Consider the following 17,609-nt stretch of genomic DNA (forward strand, 5'->3'; position numbering starts at 1 on the left):
ATGAGAGCTGGGCCTGCTTGGTTAAAAGACTCCAGCCAAATACCCTGGGCTCAGAACCCAGCTCTAGTACTTACTTGCTGTGTTTCCTTGAGCCAGTTGTTGAACCTCTCTGTCCTTGGCTTTCTTATCTGTAAAGTAGGAATGATGATGTCTATTCAGTAGGATTATGATGAGGATTAAATGAGTCAACATGTGTAAAATTCCAGAGCCATGCCTGGCACATGGCAGGTGCTGTTATTAGTAGTAAAATTAAGTCTAAATTCAATGTCTGCCTGATACTCAGATAACCCCATTCCACTAGTGACCCCCCTCAGGCTTCTCAAAGCAAACAGGTAGCTCCACAGGGAGAAAGCCCCCCACACCCCTACCCACACCCACCCCTGCTGCCATTCAGCAGGGCCTGTCATATTCCCCTCCCTGGTTCCTGATGGGGTCCCCACTCTGAGGATACCCTGCCCACTGTGTTTTCTGCTGCCCAGAGCAAAGCTCTAGGGTCACAGCCCCACAGGCCCTGTGGCCCCTGGACTCTGATATGCATCGATCATGGAGGTTCTGGGTTGAGGGTCTGAGGAGAGGCTGTGCTTTGCAGGGACTGGCTGATGTGCTCTGAATTAATAACCCAGCCCGGCAACTGCCCGGAACTCAGTTTACAGAGCCCTGGCCCATCTGCTCTGTGGGTCAGGACAGGGGAGGTGTGTGGGTGGTTTATGGGCTGCACTGGGGCCCTGGAGGTGAGGGAACAGGAAGAGGGATGGAGGAGCGGGTGGGGTCTGGCTTGGCTGTTGGCGGGGCACCTTCTCAGCCATTCTCGTGCCAGCCAGCAGCCATCGTCCAGCCATCATCGCTGTCTTCTTCCAATTCCTGGGGCATTTCCTGCCCTGCGTCTGGGTTCCTCGGCAAGGTTCTCCTTAGTTGTCTATTTAGGGCAGGAGCAGCCATTCCTCTCCCAGGTCTGGGACCCTCTTTACCCCACCAGTGTTCCTCAGCAAGGTTACATTGGTTGGGTGAGAACGAGGGGTAGGGTCCCTGGTTGGGCATCTTCTCTGCTGGGCGAGAGCCACAGTGTCCATCTGAGAGCAGCAGAAACCCCTTGTCCTGTCCCTGCTCCTCCTAGCTGCTCCTCTTGGTGCCTTGGCAGCCGTTTGACTTGTGAGCCTCAGTTTCCTTGACCGCAGTAACGGGCCTTGCTCCTGTTATCCCTTCCCTGCTGTGGCTCCGACTGAATGCATATGCAAGTGCTTTTCCCCCAGGAAGAGCATGTGTATGTACCGGAAAGCAGGTGTATGGAATTGTCGCTGTTGCTGTTATTGGTCACTTCCAGGACTATTTCTTGAGTGTTCTGACAGCATTGTGGTTGGTACTTTGTCATGATCTCATTTAAATTTTTACCCCTACAACCCCCCTAAGGAGGCCCTTTCCTCATTTTACAGGGTGAAGGCTCAGAGAGGTAAAGTAGCTTGTCCACACGGCTCTAAAGAAGCATGACCTCTGGTGACCTCCATCCCACCTTGGAACACCTGGGAGCCCCTGCCCTGGAGTGGGACTGGGGGTGGGGGCAGGGTCCAGAGGCGACTGGGGGATGGGAGATGGCCGTGGGCAGAAGGACCCTGGCCCTCACCCTCGGTCTCTGCCCCCCAGGCTCAGGCCGTCCAGTGGGCTCAGGCCCAGAGCCCAGAGCAACCAGCACCATAGCGTCCAACAGCTGGAATGCCAGCAGCAGCCCCGGGGAGGCCCGGGAGGATGGGCCCGAGGGCCTGGACAAGGGGCTGGACAACGACGCGGAGGGCGTGTGGAGCCCGGACATCGAGCAGAGCTTCCAGGAGGCCCTGGCCATCTACCCGCCCTGCGGCCGGCGCAAGATCATCCTGTCGGACGAGGGCAAGATGTACGGTGCGTGCGGCAGGCACGGGACACGGACGGCCGCCCGGCCCCGCCCCCTGCTCTCTGCCCCTCACCCAACCAGTCGGGGAAGTCCTGGGGCCTGGGCAGGCGGCCGGCGAGTCTGGGCGTGCAGCCTGGTGTCTGGGGCCTCCTCAAACCAGCCGGGCGGCCCGCAGCCCACACCTCACCCCGCCTGCTCCGCCTCTCCTCCGCTGCCGGCCTGGAGGTTTCGGGGTGACTCAGTGGGCCCAGGAAACTGGGTCAGTCCAGTGTCCAGGCCTGGGCGAGGGTCCCTGCCTGGGAGGGAGTGGGAAGGAGGCCTGGGGGCGAGGCCCGCCAGACAGCTCCGCGCAGCTCCTGCCAGGGTCGGGTGGAAGGTCACGCTGTGACCAGGGCCTGTGCTGGGAGGAGGACGGAGGACCGGGGCCTTTTCAGTTCTTCAGACGCCCCTCTCCCTGCCCGCTCCGGGTTTTCTGGCCCCTTCTGCCGTCTGGCTGCTCCAGAAGGCAGCGCGGTCCTGCGCAGCGCCCCCCGAGGGAGCCCCCAGAGCTGCCTCCTCTGGAATCTGGATCCTCTGAAGCTTCCGCCCTGGTCTCCGCCGCTGCGCAGCCCTCCAACAGCCTGTGGCTGTGGAGACAAGCCCCCAGCCCCTCTCCCAGTGGCAGGACTCTGGCAGTGTGGGAAATGGCAGGCCTGGGCCTCCTTCCTTCCACCCCGGGTGCCACGCCTGTCCTTAGCACCCGAGCCCCCTTTTCCTGCGTAGGCAGATGTTCCAGGGTGCCTTCTACAGGGTGGGGGCTTCCGCCCCCACTGCCACCTCCCAGATGGCGGGGCAGCCCCACAGGGTATTTTTAGACAGGGTGGAGGGAGTGGGGTGGAGAGGGGCTGGGTGATGGGCGGAGCACGTGGGGATGGCTCTGTCATGGGAGAGGAATTTGGAGAATGTGGCCATTCTGTGGAGGCCAAGGGGTTGGGGGACAGTGGGCTTAGATTTGGGGGTAGAGGATGCTGGCACACACCCAAGCATGTGTCCAGGGGCCCCCTCACAGGGCCAGTTCCCCAGGGTTCCTGGGGGCTGAGCAGCGCCCCTGCGAGGCTCACAGGCAGCTTGGCACTCTTAGGGGTAGGAGACGCAGCAACCTAAAATATGGGACGGCAGGCACAAGGACACTGTGACACGCATTGTGACACCTTTCTCACAGGTTGTCCGTGTAGGAGACATGTTCCATACGTCCACTCCTTTCGTCCTGTTTTCCCGGTCTTGTCTAGGGTGCCCCGTGACCAGGACAGAGTGAGGCTGGACGTCAGTCCAGATCTCTCAGGGTGTGAATGGGCATGTGCTGAGGTGCCCACCCCCTGGGTCACAACTGGCTCACACGTCGGTGAACCCCTCCACACCCAGATGCGAACACTCAGCTTCCAAGCTGGTGACCCAGGAGGGAAGCACTGCTCCAGGCTGCGAGTGACAGGGGTGCCACCCAGGCCAGGCCCTCTGGACCCCCTGTCTGGCTGTCCTACAACACACCTGCCCCAGGCATCTGCAGGACACCTCCTCTAAAGTCCCCATCCCCCCCTCTCCTGATGAGCCACCCCCAGGTCCCAGCACCTGGGACTCCCCAGCCACCCTCACCTGCCCACTTGCGCAGCTTGGGGACAGTGAGGAAGGGTCCCTGTGGGGTCTCCGCTCTGCCCTCTTCCCTCGCCTCATTTTCTCTCTTACCTCATCTAGGTCGGAATGAGCTGATTGCGCGCTACATTAAATTGAGGACAGGAAAGACGCGGACAAGGAAACAGGTACAGAGACCGGCCACTCCCCTAGACTGCACCCCCCGGGCCTGCTCCAAGCTGCCCCCTCCTCAGAGCGGCCTGCCCACCCTGCCCTGCACTGCTGCATTGATGCTCCCCTGTCCCGGGTGCCCTCACGGGCCCACTCATAGCTCCTGGGGAGGTGGCCCCACCGTCTTCCCTGACTACCTGCCACCCACCCATGGCCTGTACTTCAGGGCCTACAGAAAAGCCACGACCTGAGTGGCCCAGTCACCGTCAGGGAGACAGACAGTTCAGAGCAGGATGGCCTGGCCGAGACAGGGGTGTGCAGGGCACTGATAGGCAGATGAGCATCTAAAGCAGACCAGGCCTGGAGGAGGGCGAGGGAGGGCTTCCTGGAGGAGGTGGCACCTGAGCTGCATTTTTAAGAGTTAGTCAGAGAAGAAAAGGAGGACCCTTTCAGGCTGAGCAAGTTGGCTGTGCAAATTGCAATGCAGTCAAGCACCACATAATGATGTGTTAGTCACCGGAGGCCGTGTGTACCACAGTCTGTAGCATGCAGCCTAGTGTGTGGCAGGCTGTACCTCCAGGCTTGTGTAAGTACCCTCTGATGTTTGCACAGTGGCAAAACAACTTAATGACACACTTCTCAGAACTCTTCCCATCCTTAAGTGACACCTGAGTATAATCATAAAAATCCTAAATCCCTGCAAAATTCCCTTTATACCAATTTATTTAATCCTCTCAGCAACCTTAGGAGGTGGGCACAGTGATTGTCTCCATTTTTCAGATGAGGAAACTGAGGCACAGGGAGGTTAAGTAACTCCTCCATGTCACTGGGCTGGAGTGGGAGGATTCAGGATTCAGCTCACTGGACAGGGCGAACCACCCAGGGGCAGTGTAGTGTGGAGTGGGAGAGGCTGTTGTTCAGCTAGAAGTGTGGGCGACAGCGTCCCCCAGGGTGGCAGGATTCAAGGCCGGTTTAGAGAGAGTGGAAGGTGGCAGCTGTGGAGGAAGGAGGCCCTGGGTCAGCCAGGGCAGTGGATCAGGGAGGGCCCAGTGGAGGCAGGGAGGCTGACCGGGAGGTGGAGAGGGCCCTGGACAAGGGTGGTGGTGGCAATGGTGGTGGGAATGGAGAGAGAAACAGTGATGGCTTCTGGTCCAGAGAAAGCAGCAGGGTGGTGACAGGAAACCTGGAGGGCTGTGGGTTTTGCTGAGTTGCGTTTGGGGTGCCTGGGAGTGAGGCTGGGCTGGAGGCAGGAACCTGGAGGAAGGGAGGCCGTTCCCACCTTCAGCCTCCCACCCTCCCTGACTGGGGGAGATTTGAACCATGTACCCGCCTCATTGGATCCCTGTGTATAGGTGACCAGCCTGGCCTGCCCAAGCCCAGGCCCAGAGGAAGGCTCAGTAGCCCCCGCCCAGCGTGGGGTGGAAATGGCGCCTCCTGTTCCTAACATTGACTAAGCACCTCCCTGCCCCACCTCGATGGTGCAGCGTGAATTCATTGAGCTCACTCTGAGGTTCCATGCTGCGTAGGCTCCAGGGGCCTGCCCACCCCGTCCCTGGGCCCATGAAGGAGTTGAGCCTGTTGGTTAAGAACAGGGACTCGGGGCTCAAACCCCAGGTCCAAAACCCAGCTCTGCAGCCAGGGCCGGGGCGGGAGTCCCCCAGCCTCAGTTATTCAACTGTTAAGGGAGCCAATGTGTGAGGGCTGGAAACCGTGCCCTGTAAGCGTTTGCCACTGTCACTGCTGTTACAGTCACTGTCCTCACTATAAACAGAGCTGTCCTGGGCCCGGGGGGGGGGGGGGGGGCTCTGAGTCCTGCTTCATGGCAAGCCTGGTGTTTACAAACTGCTGTCCTCATCCTTCACCAGTGGGACTCCCCCAGCTTTAGTCTCGGTTAGGACTCTGGGTTTTACGTCTAACGTCTCCTTCAAAAAGGGGACCATCCTGTGGTTGGGTGGATGGGGCTTGTCTGTGTGTGTGACAACGACCAACTAGCTGACGGGGGTTTGGGTCAAAGAAATGCAGTTTTAGGTTTTTTCAGATGCATGCAGCAGTTAATAGCAAGTGCCATGCCTCCACGTTGACCGAATAGCTGAATATTAAGTTGGGATTGAGTCCCATGTGACTTTCAGCTGTCACAGAGCTGGCCATTTGGAGGTGGTGCCCTGTGCCTACGGGTTTGAGGAGTCCTGGTAGAATAGCTTGGTAGGGAAGCAAGTGGGCTGGGGCATCCGGCAGCCTGGGTTCAAGTCACAGCTCTTGCACACAGCTGGGTGTCCTAGGAATAATTGCTTAACCCCTCTGTGCTTAGATTTCATAATCTGTCAGAAGTTGGATTAGTGCTGCTACAAAGATCAAATGAATTCGTGTGTGCTTAGTGAACATGGCATCTCATGGCCTGAAGTGATCCTTAATCTCGCTGCCCCTGAGCCTGATTCCTGTGTGCAGTGCTGCCTGGGAGGAGGCCCACCAGGTCCTAACCCAGTAGCAGAGCCGCTGAGCACCACATACATAGTAACTTTCAGGCTGTGATTAAAAAGGAAAAGAAACTGTGTCTCTGTGGGGACAGAAGCAACTTGCAGAGAAAGCCAAGAGCCAGTGCAGTGGCTGACAGTGGATCTCTGGGACTCGGTTTGTTCCTTGAGGACGTTAGGCACACGAGCCCAGGACGTACACACTAAGAGCGGGATTAGCTCAGGGTTGCCCACAGAGGCTGCAGGAGGGAGGTTGCTGGCAGAGCTCGAGGTGCAATTAAGAGCACTTACTGTGTGCTTACCCCAGGCAGGCATGTTAGTCCAAGGAGAGGGAAGGCACGTGTGTTAGGAAAGAAGCTGGGTTTATGGGCTAGCAAGCTGCTGTGGTGGACAGGAGGTGGGCAGTGGTAGACGGGGAGATCTTAGCTTTAGTGTATGACCTAATGACTAGCTGGAGCATCCTGGCCATTGCTATCCTCTGTCGTGTGAAAAAGGTCTTTCCTCTAAGGACACCAGTGAGAAAAAGAGGGGGAAAGATACCCTTCCTCTGAGCTAGGTGCAGCCCTATACCAGGGCTAGATTTCAACTCTCACTGGTACCCTCTGGCCAGGTATTTTTGTGCAGTGAACAAGCTATGTAACTGTACGTGGTGGTCCTGGAAGACATGGTGGGCTCTTAATCAATACAAGACCAAGATGAGAGCAGAATTGGCAGTGCCAGAAGGCAACTGCCCACAGTTCCCCCATTTACATTTGGTCCCCCAGAGATGAGGGCTGGGATCACCCTGCCCATGGCCACCCCGCGGCTGTGCCTCCTCACTGTCTGTGTTTTCCTCTCGGCGGGACGCGGGGCGGCCCCTAGGTGTCCAGCCACATTCAGGTTCTAGCTCGGAAGAAGGTGCGGGAGTACCAGGTTGGCATCAAGGTATGTTGGGCGCCTGACTGGGGCCTCAGGCCTCCCTGGGCCCCTCCTCTCGGTGCCTCTGCCACTCTGCACAGCCCGGGCCTCTGCCTCACGGCTCTCCAGCCCCGCCGTGCCTCTTCTCTGGCTAAGCTGTGTTCTTGCTCTCTTTCCGTTCTTTTTTCTTTCTTTCTTGCTCTCTCTCTACAGGTCTCTAGCCACTTGCAGGTTCTAGCCAGGCGGAAATCTCGGGAGATTCAGTCCAAATTGAAGGTATGGGGCTCCCTGTCACTCGGCCTGGCCCTGCCCAGGAGAGGGCTGAGGGCTGAGGGCTGAGCCGGGGGTCTCAGAAGCACAGGTGTGAGCCGGGAGCCCGAAGGCTGTGACAGACTTCACAGGGCCACAGCCCCTGGAGACTGAGCAGGAGCCCGGGGTGGGGGGTGGCAGCCCTACAGCGAGAGAGAGGGAGACCGACTTGGGGCCACTAAGAGCCATCTCTCCTCTGATTCCTTTTCTCCTTCATTCTGATTGCTGCTTGCTAATCGCATGGGGACTCCAGGTGGGCAGGTGGATGCTGGCTGGCAGGGCTGAGGAGGTGGGCACGCCATTTCCTCATGTCCTGGCTGTTCTGTGCCTGAGGACCTGGGTCTGGGGTTGAGGAGCTGGACCACGTCAGGCTCTCAGGTTGCCCGGATGCTCTTTTCCCTGCCCCTAGCTCCCCATCCTGTACACAGTTCCAGGGGACAGATGCAGGGTGTGCCAGCTTGTCCCCCCTTCATCTTACCCCTTCCAGGACACCCCCAGCTGGCAGGCAGGCACTCCCTTCAGGGGGTGGGCAGTGCCCACGGCTGCCTCTAAGCTTCCCTGGGCTCCCCGGGAGCTAATAGCCAGGTGGGCACTGGGTGGGGGTAGGTGAAAAGACATGTCCCCTTGCCCCATGGAGCTGTCACCATGTCTCTTCTAATCTGTCCTCCTCTCCTTCACAGGCCATGAACCTGGTAAGTTGCACCGCCTCCCGGGGGAGGGTCTAGAGCGCCACAGGTGGAGTTTTCAAATTACAGAGTACAGGGGACTCGGGTGTGGCTTGGTGGTAGAGGTTTGCCTAGCACGCGCCAGGCCCAGGATTCAGTCCTCAGCACCGCAGACAAACAAACAAACAAAAAAAAACAAATTATGGATTATGAAATCAGTTTAACAATGAAATGTAGTTGTTCACAGGCTTCGGTGGGCGCCAGGTCCCCCGGAGGGGCTCGTTCAAACAGACCTCTAGGGCTTCCCTCGGGGTTCCTGATTCCTTAGGTCCATGCTGAGGGCTGAAAGGTTAATTTTCTCACCTGCTCCCTGGTGATGCTGGTGCTGTTGGTCCACATATCCTACTTGAAGACACCCTGAAGAAATAGAAATTACGAGTGTGTGCGGTGTCCATCAAGGGGAAATATTTTGGTAGATGCTGCTAGGCTTCTGTTTCCATGGGTTCTGAACCTGTGGATTCAACCAGCCCCAGATTTTAAAATATTTGAAAAAGATTGTCTGTACTGAACACATACAGACCTCTTTTCCTTGACATTATTCCTTAAAAATTCTAGTATAAAAATTTTTTTAGCCGGGTGCAATGGCACATGTAATCCCAAAGACTCCAGAGGCTGAGGCAGGAAGATGTTCAAGGCCAGCCTCAGCATCTTGGCAAGACCTCTCTGAAAGAAAACTGTTACCTGCACCCATGCTCCCAGCCTCTTGGGGGAGGACAATTTGCATATAATTTGTATTGCACTAGATATTAGAAATAATCTGGAGATGATTGAAAGGACACAGAAGAATGTGTAGGTTCTTTAAAATGCAGTACCAGTTTACATAAGGGACTCCTGAGCATTTGGATCCTGTTCCCCATGGATCCTGAGGAACAACCACAGTGGGCTGTGGCATAAAGCAGTGCTGTTCCTCACTGTGGGTTGTGGTCAGGGAGTTGACGTACACCTAGGCGACTGTGCTCAGAGAAGACACTCAAGAGACCTCGTGGCAGAGCTGGGACTGGAGTTCACACCTGGCCTCCCAAAGCCCTCTGGGCCGGGGGGTCTGGCACAGATCTCACTTCCACCCTCCTATTCCCAGGACCAGGTCTCCAAGGACAAAGCCCTCCAGAGCATGGCATCCATGTCCTCTGCCCAGATCGTCTCCGCCAGTGTCCTGCAGAACAAGTTCAGCCCGCCCTCCCCTCTGCCGCAGGCCGTCTTCTCCACGTCCTCAAGGGTACTGGGTCCTGGGAGGTGGGGCTGGGGGGTCTGGTCCTTCTGGGATTCATGGATCCTGAAGGGCCCTGGCTTTGTCCCATCTGCAGTTCTGGAGCAGCCCCCCTCTCCTGGGACAGCAGCCTGGACCCTCTCAGGAGTGAGTACTGCAGGTCCCCTCCTGCCAGCCACAGGCCCCCCCATCTGGGCCCCCCTACCTGGGCCCCAGCCCAGCTGTGTAGAGCTGGAATGCAAAAACTATAGGGCTGGAGGCTGCAGCGGGGCTCCCAGGTCTGTGCTCCTGGGCTCATCACCCGCAGCCCCGCCATCCGCTTATGTCGGCCCTTGGTTTATTTTTCACTGGGTTCACCTGAGTCAGGCAGGTGGTCAAGCTACTGGCCTTCTTACAACACGTATTGTAAGTCACACCCGCAGTTTAATGAACAGCTTTCCAGGGTGGGGGTGGGGCTGAAAGGCGACCTTCAACATGTCCACCAATGGTGAGCTGCAGAGGATTTCATGAAAGTTAAAATGTGAAAGAAACAGAAAGGTTGCGAGTTAACTTGTCAGCAGACATTCCTGGGCTTCAGCAGAAAGGCTGGGTGACTTCCTATTGGGGTCCCGGATGAGGCACTGGGGCAGGTGAGAGGTGCCAAGGAAAGCCTCTAACCACACCATCCTGCCCGCAGCATCAAGCCCTTCGCACAGCCAGCCTACCCCATCCAGCCACCCCTGCCACCCACGCTCAGCAGTAAGTGCCCTGGCAAGGCTGCCCACCACCACCCCTCCCTTGGCAGTGCCCCTGCAGTGTGCACATGCGTGACAGTGTGCGTGTGTGTGTGTGCGCGTGTGTGTGGAACCGTGGTGTACCACACCTACAGGAGATTGGGACTTACAATCTTGCTGTTGCTTCTGGAACTCTGGCAGAAAATGATATGTGGCCAAGACACAGCTCATTCACATGTGTCGCTGTGTCTGGAAAGCTCCCGTAAACATCCTCCCAAATTGTCTCTCTAGGCATTGGGGTTCTGGGTAGTTGTTATTTTCTCTTTTTACTTTTTGGCATTTTCTGTTTAGACACATTTTAATAGTGACACAAAGAAGCGTGTGTGTCATGTGCTGTAAGGGCTACCTTCTGTGGGTGTACAGTGTACAGGACACCTCGCAGGAAGTCAGAATCCAGCCCGTTCCTACTCTGAGGGCACCATGGCACCGGGTGCCTATTTGTGCAGAGCCTGGTGCAGGCCACGGCAGCTCTGTGTGTGATAACGCATCTGTGCCCATGCAGAGGAGGCTCCATCTCACCTCACAGGTTACGAGCCCCTGGCCCCGCTGCCCCCAGCTGCTGCCTCTGTGCCCGTGTGGCAGGACCGCACCATCGCCTCCTCCCGGCTGCGGCTGCTTGAGTATTCGGCCTTTATGGAGGTGCAGCGAGACCCCGACACGGTAATGTGTGTGGGGCGGGGGTGATGCTGCGTGGTTCAGGACCCTGTGTCAGGATCATGAGTTTGGGGGTCTGATCTGCCATAGGGCAATTCTGTCCCTGTGCAGCCCCCCTGTCCAGGCCTGTGTGCCCAGTGCCCCTGACCCTGTCTGGGCCCTCCCCACAGTACAGCAAACACCTGTTTGTGCACATCGGCCAGACGAACCCCGCCTTCTCAGACCCGCCCCTGGAGGCAGTAGACGTGCGGCAGATCTATGACAAGTTCCCTGAGAAAAAGGGTGGACTGAAGGAGCTTTATGAGAAGGGGCCCCCTAACGCCTTCTTCCTTGTCAAGTTCTGGGTGAGCCACCCTGGTCCCTCCTTGCTCCCAGCACTCTTCCCCACCCCAGATGGGCAGCACATCCAGCTTCCTAAACTGACCCTAATCCAGCTCTTCTCCTGTGGCCTGTGGGCTGAGTGCCAGAGACAGGTCCTGGGGTGTGACACCTCCCACTGGCCTCTGCCAGGAACTGAGACATCCACCCCCATCCCCTGCCCTATCCCCAGGCTGACCTCAACAGTACTATCCAGGAGGGCCCAGGAGCCTTCTATGGGGTCAGCTCCCAGTACAGCTCTGCCGACAGCATGACCATCAGTGTGTCCACTAAGGTGTGCTCCTTTGGCAAGCAGGTGGTGGAGAAGGTGGAGGTGAGTGGGGCCATGGGACAGGGTGGGTGGGCCGGTGTGGGCAGGCTTGGTGATGTCTTCTGGCCCTCCCAGACGGAGTATGCCCGGCTGGAGAATGGCCGCTTTGTGTACCGCATCCACCGCTCGCCCATGTGTGAGTACATGATCAACTTCATCCACAAGCTGAAGCATCTGCCCGAGAAGTACATGATGAACAGCGTCCTGGAGAACTTCACCATCCTGCAGGTGTGTGGACAGCAGGGCTCACCGGGCGTCCCAGGAGGGCTGCAGGCCAGGGAGTTAAGTGGGATAGCAGAATGGTGGCTCAGATGAGACTTGAGACCAACGCAGAAAGGCTCATCCAGCTCCCTGCCCCTGGCTGCCCCCCCCGTGAACCGCCCTACCTGCCCCCTAGGTGGTCACAAACCGAGACTCCCAGGAGACCCTGCTCGTCATTGCTTTTGTCTTCGAAGTCTCCACCAGTGAGCATGGGGCCCAGCACCACGTCTACAAGCTTGTCAAAGACTAGAGTGTTCTCTGCGCCTCCTCAAGGTTGCAAGATGAGCATCTTTTCCACACACCTGCCTGGCACCCCCAGGAGTCCAGGTTGAGAACTCTTCCACCTGCCAGGCCTCAGGCCCTGGACCCAAGAGGCCTCCCCGCCCATCCCTGGCACACACACTCCCTGCCACTGTTCTGCGCTTTAATTGTGGGAGAAGAGAGGAGGGCTCAGTAGTGGGGCAGCTTGCCCAGGGCACTGACCACCCAGCTGGTTCTGTGGGGATGGAGGACCCCCTCAGGCTCCAGTGTGTGGCTCCTGGCCTCCAGGGGAATGCGATGGGCAAGGTAGAATGGAGACCCAGGGAGGCAGCCTGCAGGGGGGAAAGAGCATCAGGTTGGCGGCCTGGTTGAGAGGGGCCCATGTTTCTTTGCATCTCCTGTGTACCAGGTCTGAAGCCAGGCTCCTTATGTGGCCTGTGCAATCCTGACTCTGCAGCTCCCAGTGGGGGATGGGTAGAGCTAGAGCCCAGGTTTACTTTCTGGGGGCTGGTCAGTGGTGGGTCTGTATGGGAGTGAGGGGTGGAACTGCCAAGGACTGGTGGGTTGGGGGGTCAGGATATAGTACCTCCTCCCAGCATTCCCCACTATGGGGGAAGTACCTGTTTGGACAGGGCAGAGGAGTAGAGAGGCTCCTAGGTACTCCAGTCTGCAAGCCAGCCAGTGGCACCAGAGCCTCCATGTACCCTACAGGGTAAGCCCCCTGCTCAGATCTTGCCCTGGGCAGCAGCTTCCCAGTCCTGTTAACCCTTCCCCATACCCAAGCCTCTGAGAGCTGGTAGACTGTCCCCCAGCCACCTTCACCTCTGGGTATTTATAAGTTTCATATGAAGTACTGTGCCCCTTCCTTACCACCACCCCACCTTGCCCGAGCTTCCTGAAGGTCCTCACAGTTTGCATATTGCTCAGGCCACCTCCAAATCCCACCTAGGTTTTATAATGTTTATTATATATATATATATATTTTTTTTGTGTATTTTTTAAATCCAGCTGTGATGGGTTATATTATAAATGTGGTTCTGGGCTGGGGCAAGGCCTAGTTCCTGCTCAAGAAAAAAAAATTAAAGTTATTTGTTTGTGGGTCAGTTGTGTTCCAAATCTTACTAATCCTACTCTTATAGATGGTTTCCAAACTGAGTCAGGTCCACTGAACTAGAAAGACTGCCTGTCACTTGGATGGGAGTGTCCCTGGAACTTCATTTAGACAGCAGGGCCTCCTGGAGGCAGGTATTCATTTAGGGAGGATCCATATGCCTGGCCTAGGGGTCAAAGTCATCCCTGGATGCAAGATCAAGGCTTTTAAGAAATGGGCCCTAACCTTTTCCTATTTCTTTACTAGCTAACAGCCAGAAGAGGAAGGAGGCTCTGCCCAGTACCTTGCAACTCATGCTCATTCCCTTTACACTGTAGTTAGCTATCTTACCAGAAAGCAGGAGTTATTACTCAAAAAATGCAAGGCCAGAGGCTAAGGGTATGGCTCAGCTGTAGAGCACTCAACCTTGCACGAAGCTGGGTTCAATCCTCAGCACCACATATTTTTTTTTTAAAAAAATGCAAGTCCTGTAATCCCAGCAGCTCTGGAGGCTGAACTGTTGAGTTCAGAGTCAGCCTCTGCAAAAGTGAGGCACTAAGCAATTCAGTGAGACCCAGTCTCAAAATAACAAAATTAGCGCTAGGATATGGCTTAGTGGTTAAGTGCCATGGTATCCCCTCCAAAAAAGCAAAAAATCTTGGGTGAAAACTTCATTTTTCAGTTCAATGACAAAGCTTGTTTCAACTATTGCATTATCCTTTGGATTAACCTTTCAGGTCAAGTGCACTGGTGCATGCCTTTACTCCCAGCTACCCAGGAGGAGCCTGAGTTTAAAGCCAGTGTGAGCAACATAGGGAGACACTGTCTCCTCAAAACCACACACACCCTGCATAAGGATGCACTGATTTTTCTGTTTACCAAAGTTAAATGAAGCAGATCCAAGACAAAGGTTAAACCAGCATAGGCATTTCTGCATCTGCATTGGATGCTGGAGTACTGTAACAGGGAAGGTCTCAAGGCTAGGGAAGTGGTTGAGCTGCCTGGGGCAAAGAGCTTGGAAATTTCCACATTCGGACTCCACCCACTGCTTATTCTACTAAGTTATCAACAGAATCCAGCAACTAAAATTCTGTGTTTTCCCAGACATTTACCTATCAGTTTAGAACTCAAAATACAGGATCCACAAGATACTAAGGACTCTATAAAGGGGGCCCTGGATTCAATCCTCAGTACCACATAAAAAAAAAAAAAGGTTATTTGTCAATCTACAATAAAATATATATTAAAAAAAAAGCTTCAATCTTGTCAGCAACCCTACTATCACATATGCTAGGTATGAGAGCTCAAGACTACATGACTTTGGTGGCAGGAAGGAGAGTGCAATCCATAGTATGGTACCCAACTGCCCATCACCAAGGTGACAATCCATACACAACTAGCTACCAATAATTCTAACACATGCAACTATCAGCGCAGAAAACAGTCCATTTCTAATCACAGGCAGACTAAGGGATGGTAGCACTAGGATTTATTAGGATGTGCCTTAATACAGGCGCTGGGGCTTGCCCATGGTGCTCTTGATGTATAAAGCCCGGACATTCTGCCAATTCTTCTTGAGCAATGACACCAGGAAGTTGACAGCCAGGTGGATGTTATACACAAGCTCATCATCTGTCATCTTCACATGACCAACAGCAACAGCCAGACATAGCACCTGGATGGAGGGAAGAGGTCAAGTAAGGTTAGTAAGGGATGGCCGACAGCTCATCCCTCTTCCCACAGTGACCCAAGGAGCAATACTTGGATTCAAGACAAAGACTAGAGCAATTCAGAAAGCTTCATTCTACTCAGTTCCCCTACTGTCAAATATCCTGTGTTCAAAGAAATATGAACCAGAGTTCTGATGGGCTCCGTTTAGGCTAGATAAAACCTGAAATTTAAAATTCTGCCAACACCTCTCACCCATGGCAACAGACCAGACTGCATTACCTTCTTCATCTGAAACTTGATTGTGGATTTCACCTCATCAACTTTGGCCACCATGTTTTCATTGTGTGTCAGCAGGGAAGGGAATTTGCCAGCCTTATTTAGGCCTGGACCCAGGATTCGTGGAATCTGCTTTATCAAAGACTCTGAGGCCAAAAAGGCATCATACTTCTTGGCTGGAAAAGAGGAAAACTATTGGCTGCTTAGGTCCTAGACAAAGAGACCGCTAAACATGGGTGTTAGGTCAGAAAAACACCTGAATCAACCACAGAAACGAACTCCAATCCAAGCAGCCCCTTGCCCCCAGCCCCAGGGACCAAGGCTTTTCAACAACCCTTCACATGCCCATGCAGTATCTAGCTCCATCCTCAGAACTGGTCCTGAAACCTCGCCTCAGAAGACCAGAATGACCCCAAATCCATGGCATAGTGCATGCAAAGCACTCTCTACTCAAGATTGCCTGGGTTCAAATTCTTCCTCCTCTCTTTCTAGCTGACAGATGACAACTGAGGACATCAGTTTCTTAACTGTAAAACAGATCTAATACCATTGCTTAAACAAATCCCAAATCACAGCACCTACGCTAGTTGACTTAACTTCACATGATACTGTCTTCCATAATCAGGCAGAGTATGTTTTCATTACAGTAAAATCTCACCTCCTAAAAGCCAAATGGCCACCTTTATAAAATCCTAACTCTCCAAACATTAAAAGAAAGTCCACCAAAACTAACCAAGCACAGCAGTCCTTACTTTTGTGATCCTGACTGTGGTCATTAAAAAACCCAAATGGCAGAAAAACAACCACTCTACCACTATCAATCCCTCCTAGAACAAAAATATAAATCCAGGCCGGCTGGCTCACCCAGCTTCTTGACCAACTTCTTATTCTTGTTAAGCTTCTTCAATGCCTCGATGTCCATGTGGGGGATATCCACAGCCTTGGCCTCATCACAGTGCTGCTGGTCCCCCAGGACGCACACAGAGAACTTAGGGCGGGGAGTGGACTTAAGCCTGCATTTGGGGGGACAGAACAGGTCATGCCCAGCCCTGGGCCCCAGGGACAGGTGGAGGGGCTGGGACCGAGCACACGTGAGCTTACCCAGAGTCTCCACATTCACCAACAGCCAGCCTGGCTTCTCAGACTAGCCGGCGGGCTCGGCCAAGGCCTCCCCACGCCTCCCCTCATGTTTTACGACCCAGGGTGGGGGTCCGTCCAGCCGCCTGCCCGGGGCAGGGCGCCTGAACTCCCCTGGCACGTCAGTACGCACGGGGCCGCCCGGGCTCGGCGAGAGCCTCAAAGGGAGCAGACGGGCACGGGGCACTGAGGGCCGGGTGGGGTCAGGACGGTGCCAACCTGACAGTGCCCGAGAAGCGCTTGTCCTTCTGGGGATCATAGTTCTTCAAGCTGATCTGCAGCTCCACCGTTTCCAGAAACCTTAGAGGAAGGGTCAACGTCACCAGCGGCCCGCTTCCCACACCACCCGGAACCTGGGCTTCCGGGGAGGCCCTCACTTACTTGCGGCGCTTGCGCTGGTTCCCGTGCAGGACTTCCCGCACCGCCTCGTACAGGGTGTCGCGAGAGACTTTGCTGCTGCGGGAGAGAAGCGAGCGCGCTCAGGGCCGGCCCGCCACCCACTAGCGCCCCGGGCGTGAGGCCCAAGACAGGATTCTCCGGCACCGCATCGGGCGACTGGAGCCCAGAACCTGGCGGGAAAACAGGCCCGCAAGCCGACCCGCGGTAGAGATGCCCCATGGTGAAGTCAGCCCGGCACCAAGAAATGCGGATGAACGCGGATGGCATTCTGATGACACTCACCTCATGGTGCCTCGCGCCGCAGTAACAGAAAGAGGTTAGGGCACTTTGCGCCCGCGCAGAAATAGCGGCCCTGCTCTCGCGAGAAATGTCGTTCCCGCGGACTACGTCCAGAACGCAGTCGATAGACTCAACCCAAAGGAGCGCCGCCGCGTGTCGCCGCTGGGGGGCGCCCGGGCCATGCAGCGGACCCACCTGAACTGTCCCTATTGGCCAGCTGCTGCCAGGCTCTTAGTGAAGGCGCTGAGTCTGAAACAGCTCAGAGACCACTTCTGCTGACTCCCTCATAAACCTTACCTGACCCTTGTCTTCCAAGACAATCAGGTGAACTATATTTTCATTTAAGCCTTTGACTCTGTTGGTCAGGGAGAAAGCCTCAAGTAGCTAGCCCCGCTGGCCTGCTGTGTAATGTCAACCACAGTGATGAGAGTAGCCCAAGGAAATAATTATCTCTGCTGTTGAGATTTGCAAAACTGAAAAGCATCTCCTGACTGTGAAATTAGGATCATGCATCCTTTGGTCACAAACCTCCACCTGTGAGAAGGTGCCCGCCAGTCTGGGATCACCCATTTCCTATATAAACTGTCCCTAAACTAGCCTCCCCACAAGAGAGAAGTGAGAGCTCTCAGGGCTGTGGATGAGAGTCCTATCTTCTTGATTAGCTGGTTTTTCAGTCAACTTACTTTCTTCCATACCTTGCCTCTCAACTTAGTAACCACAATGCAGGGAGCAGCCAAAGAGGTCCAGGGCCTGGGGTTCAGTAGTCACACATACTGGGTACAGTACTGGTGAAGGCCACTGCCAGCATGAAATTCTGGCATGTTTGTCCCCTAAACACCTGCCCATTTCCTCC

At 55.3% G+C, this 17,609-nt stretch overlaps 2 protein-coding genes across 5 annotated transcripts in view; one reads left to right on the forward strand and one right to left on the reverse strand.

Moving 5' to 3' along the window:
* Positions 1–838: 838 nt before the first annotated feature.
* Tead3 (TEA domain transcription factor 3) lies at positions 839–12,997 on the forward strand. 3 transcript variants are annotated; one of them, XM_076858851.1, is made up of 12 exons: positions 839–1,890; positions 3,611–3,675; positions 6,991–7,053; positions 8,016–8,027; positions 9,139–9,276; positions 9,365–9,414; positions 9,944–10,005; positions 10,567–10,700; positions 10,865–11,038; positions 11,245–11,385; positions 11,458–11,610; positions 11,780–12,997. In XM_076858851.1, exons 1-12 carry the CDS (start codon positions 1,482–1,484, stop codon positions 11,891–11,893), a joined length of 1,515 nt encoding a protein of 504 aa, XP_076714966.1. In that variant the 5' UTR covers positions 839–1,481; the 3' UTR covers positions 11,894–12,997. The 3 variants fall into 3 exon arrangements, with proteins under 3 accessions (XP_076714966.1, XP_076714967.1, XP_076714968.1); XM_076858852.1 differs by lacking the exon at positions 6,991–7,053 and adding an exon at positions 7,240–7,302; XM_076858853.1 differs by lacking the exon at positions 6,991–7,053 and adding an exon at positions 7,240–7,302 and having other exon boundaries at positions 10,567–10,679.
* Positions 12,998–14,468: 1,471 nt separating this feature from the next.
* The window catches only part of Rpl10a (ribosomal protein L10a), a 179,013-nt gene continuing 175,872 nt past the window's right edge, over positions 14,469–17,609 (reverse strand). Inside the window, exons 1-6 of one of the 2 annotated variants that reach the window (XM_076858857.1) lie at positions 16,760–16,837; positions 16,460–16,534; positions 16,298–16,378; positions 15,806–15,954; positions 14,945–15,117; positions 14,469–14,669 (exon numbers count right to left, since the gene is read on the reverse strand). In XM_076858857.1, coding sequence (XP_076714972.1) covers positions 14,499–14,669; positions 14,945–15,117; positions 15,806–15,954; positions 16,298–16,378; positions 16,460–16,534; positions 16,760–16,764 — 654 coding nt within the window. In that variant the 5' untranslated portion in view covers positions 16,765–16,837 and the 3' untranslated portion in view covers positions 14,469–14,498. Of the gene's footprint in view, positions 14,670–14,944; positions 15,118–15,805; positions 15,955–16,297; positions 16,379–16,459; positions 16,537–16,759; positions 16,838–17,609 lie in introns of those variants that run through there. The other variant, XM_076858858.1, reaches the window with a different exon arrangement.

This window comes from Callospermophilus lateralis, chromosome 6 (assembly GCF_048772815.1).
Source record: "Callospermophilus lateralis isolate mCalLat2 chromosome 6, mCalLat2.hap1, whole genome shotgun sequence".
NCBI lineage: Eukaryota > Metazoa > Chordata > Mammalia > Rodentia > Sciuridae > Callospermophilus > Callospermophilus lateralis.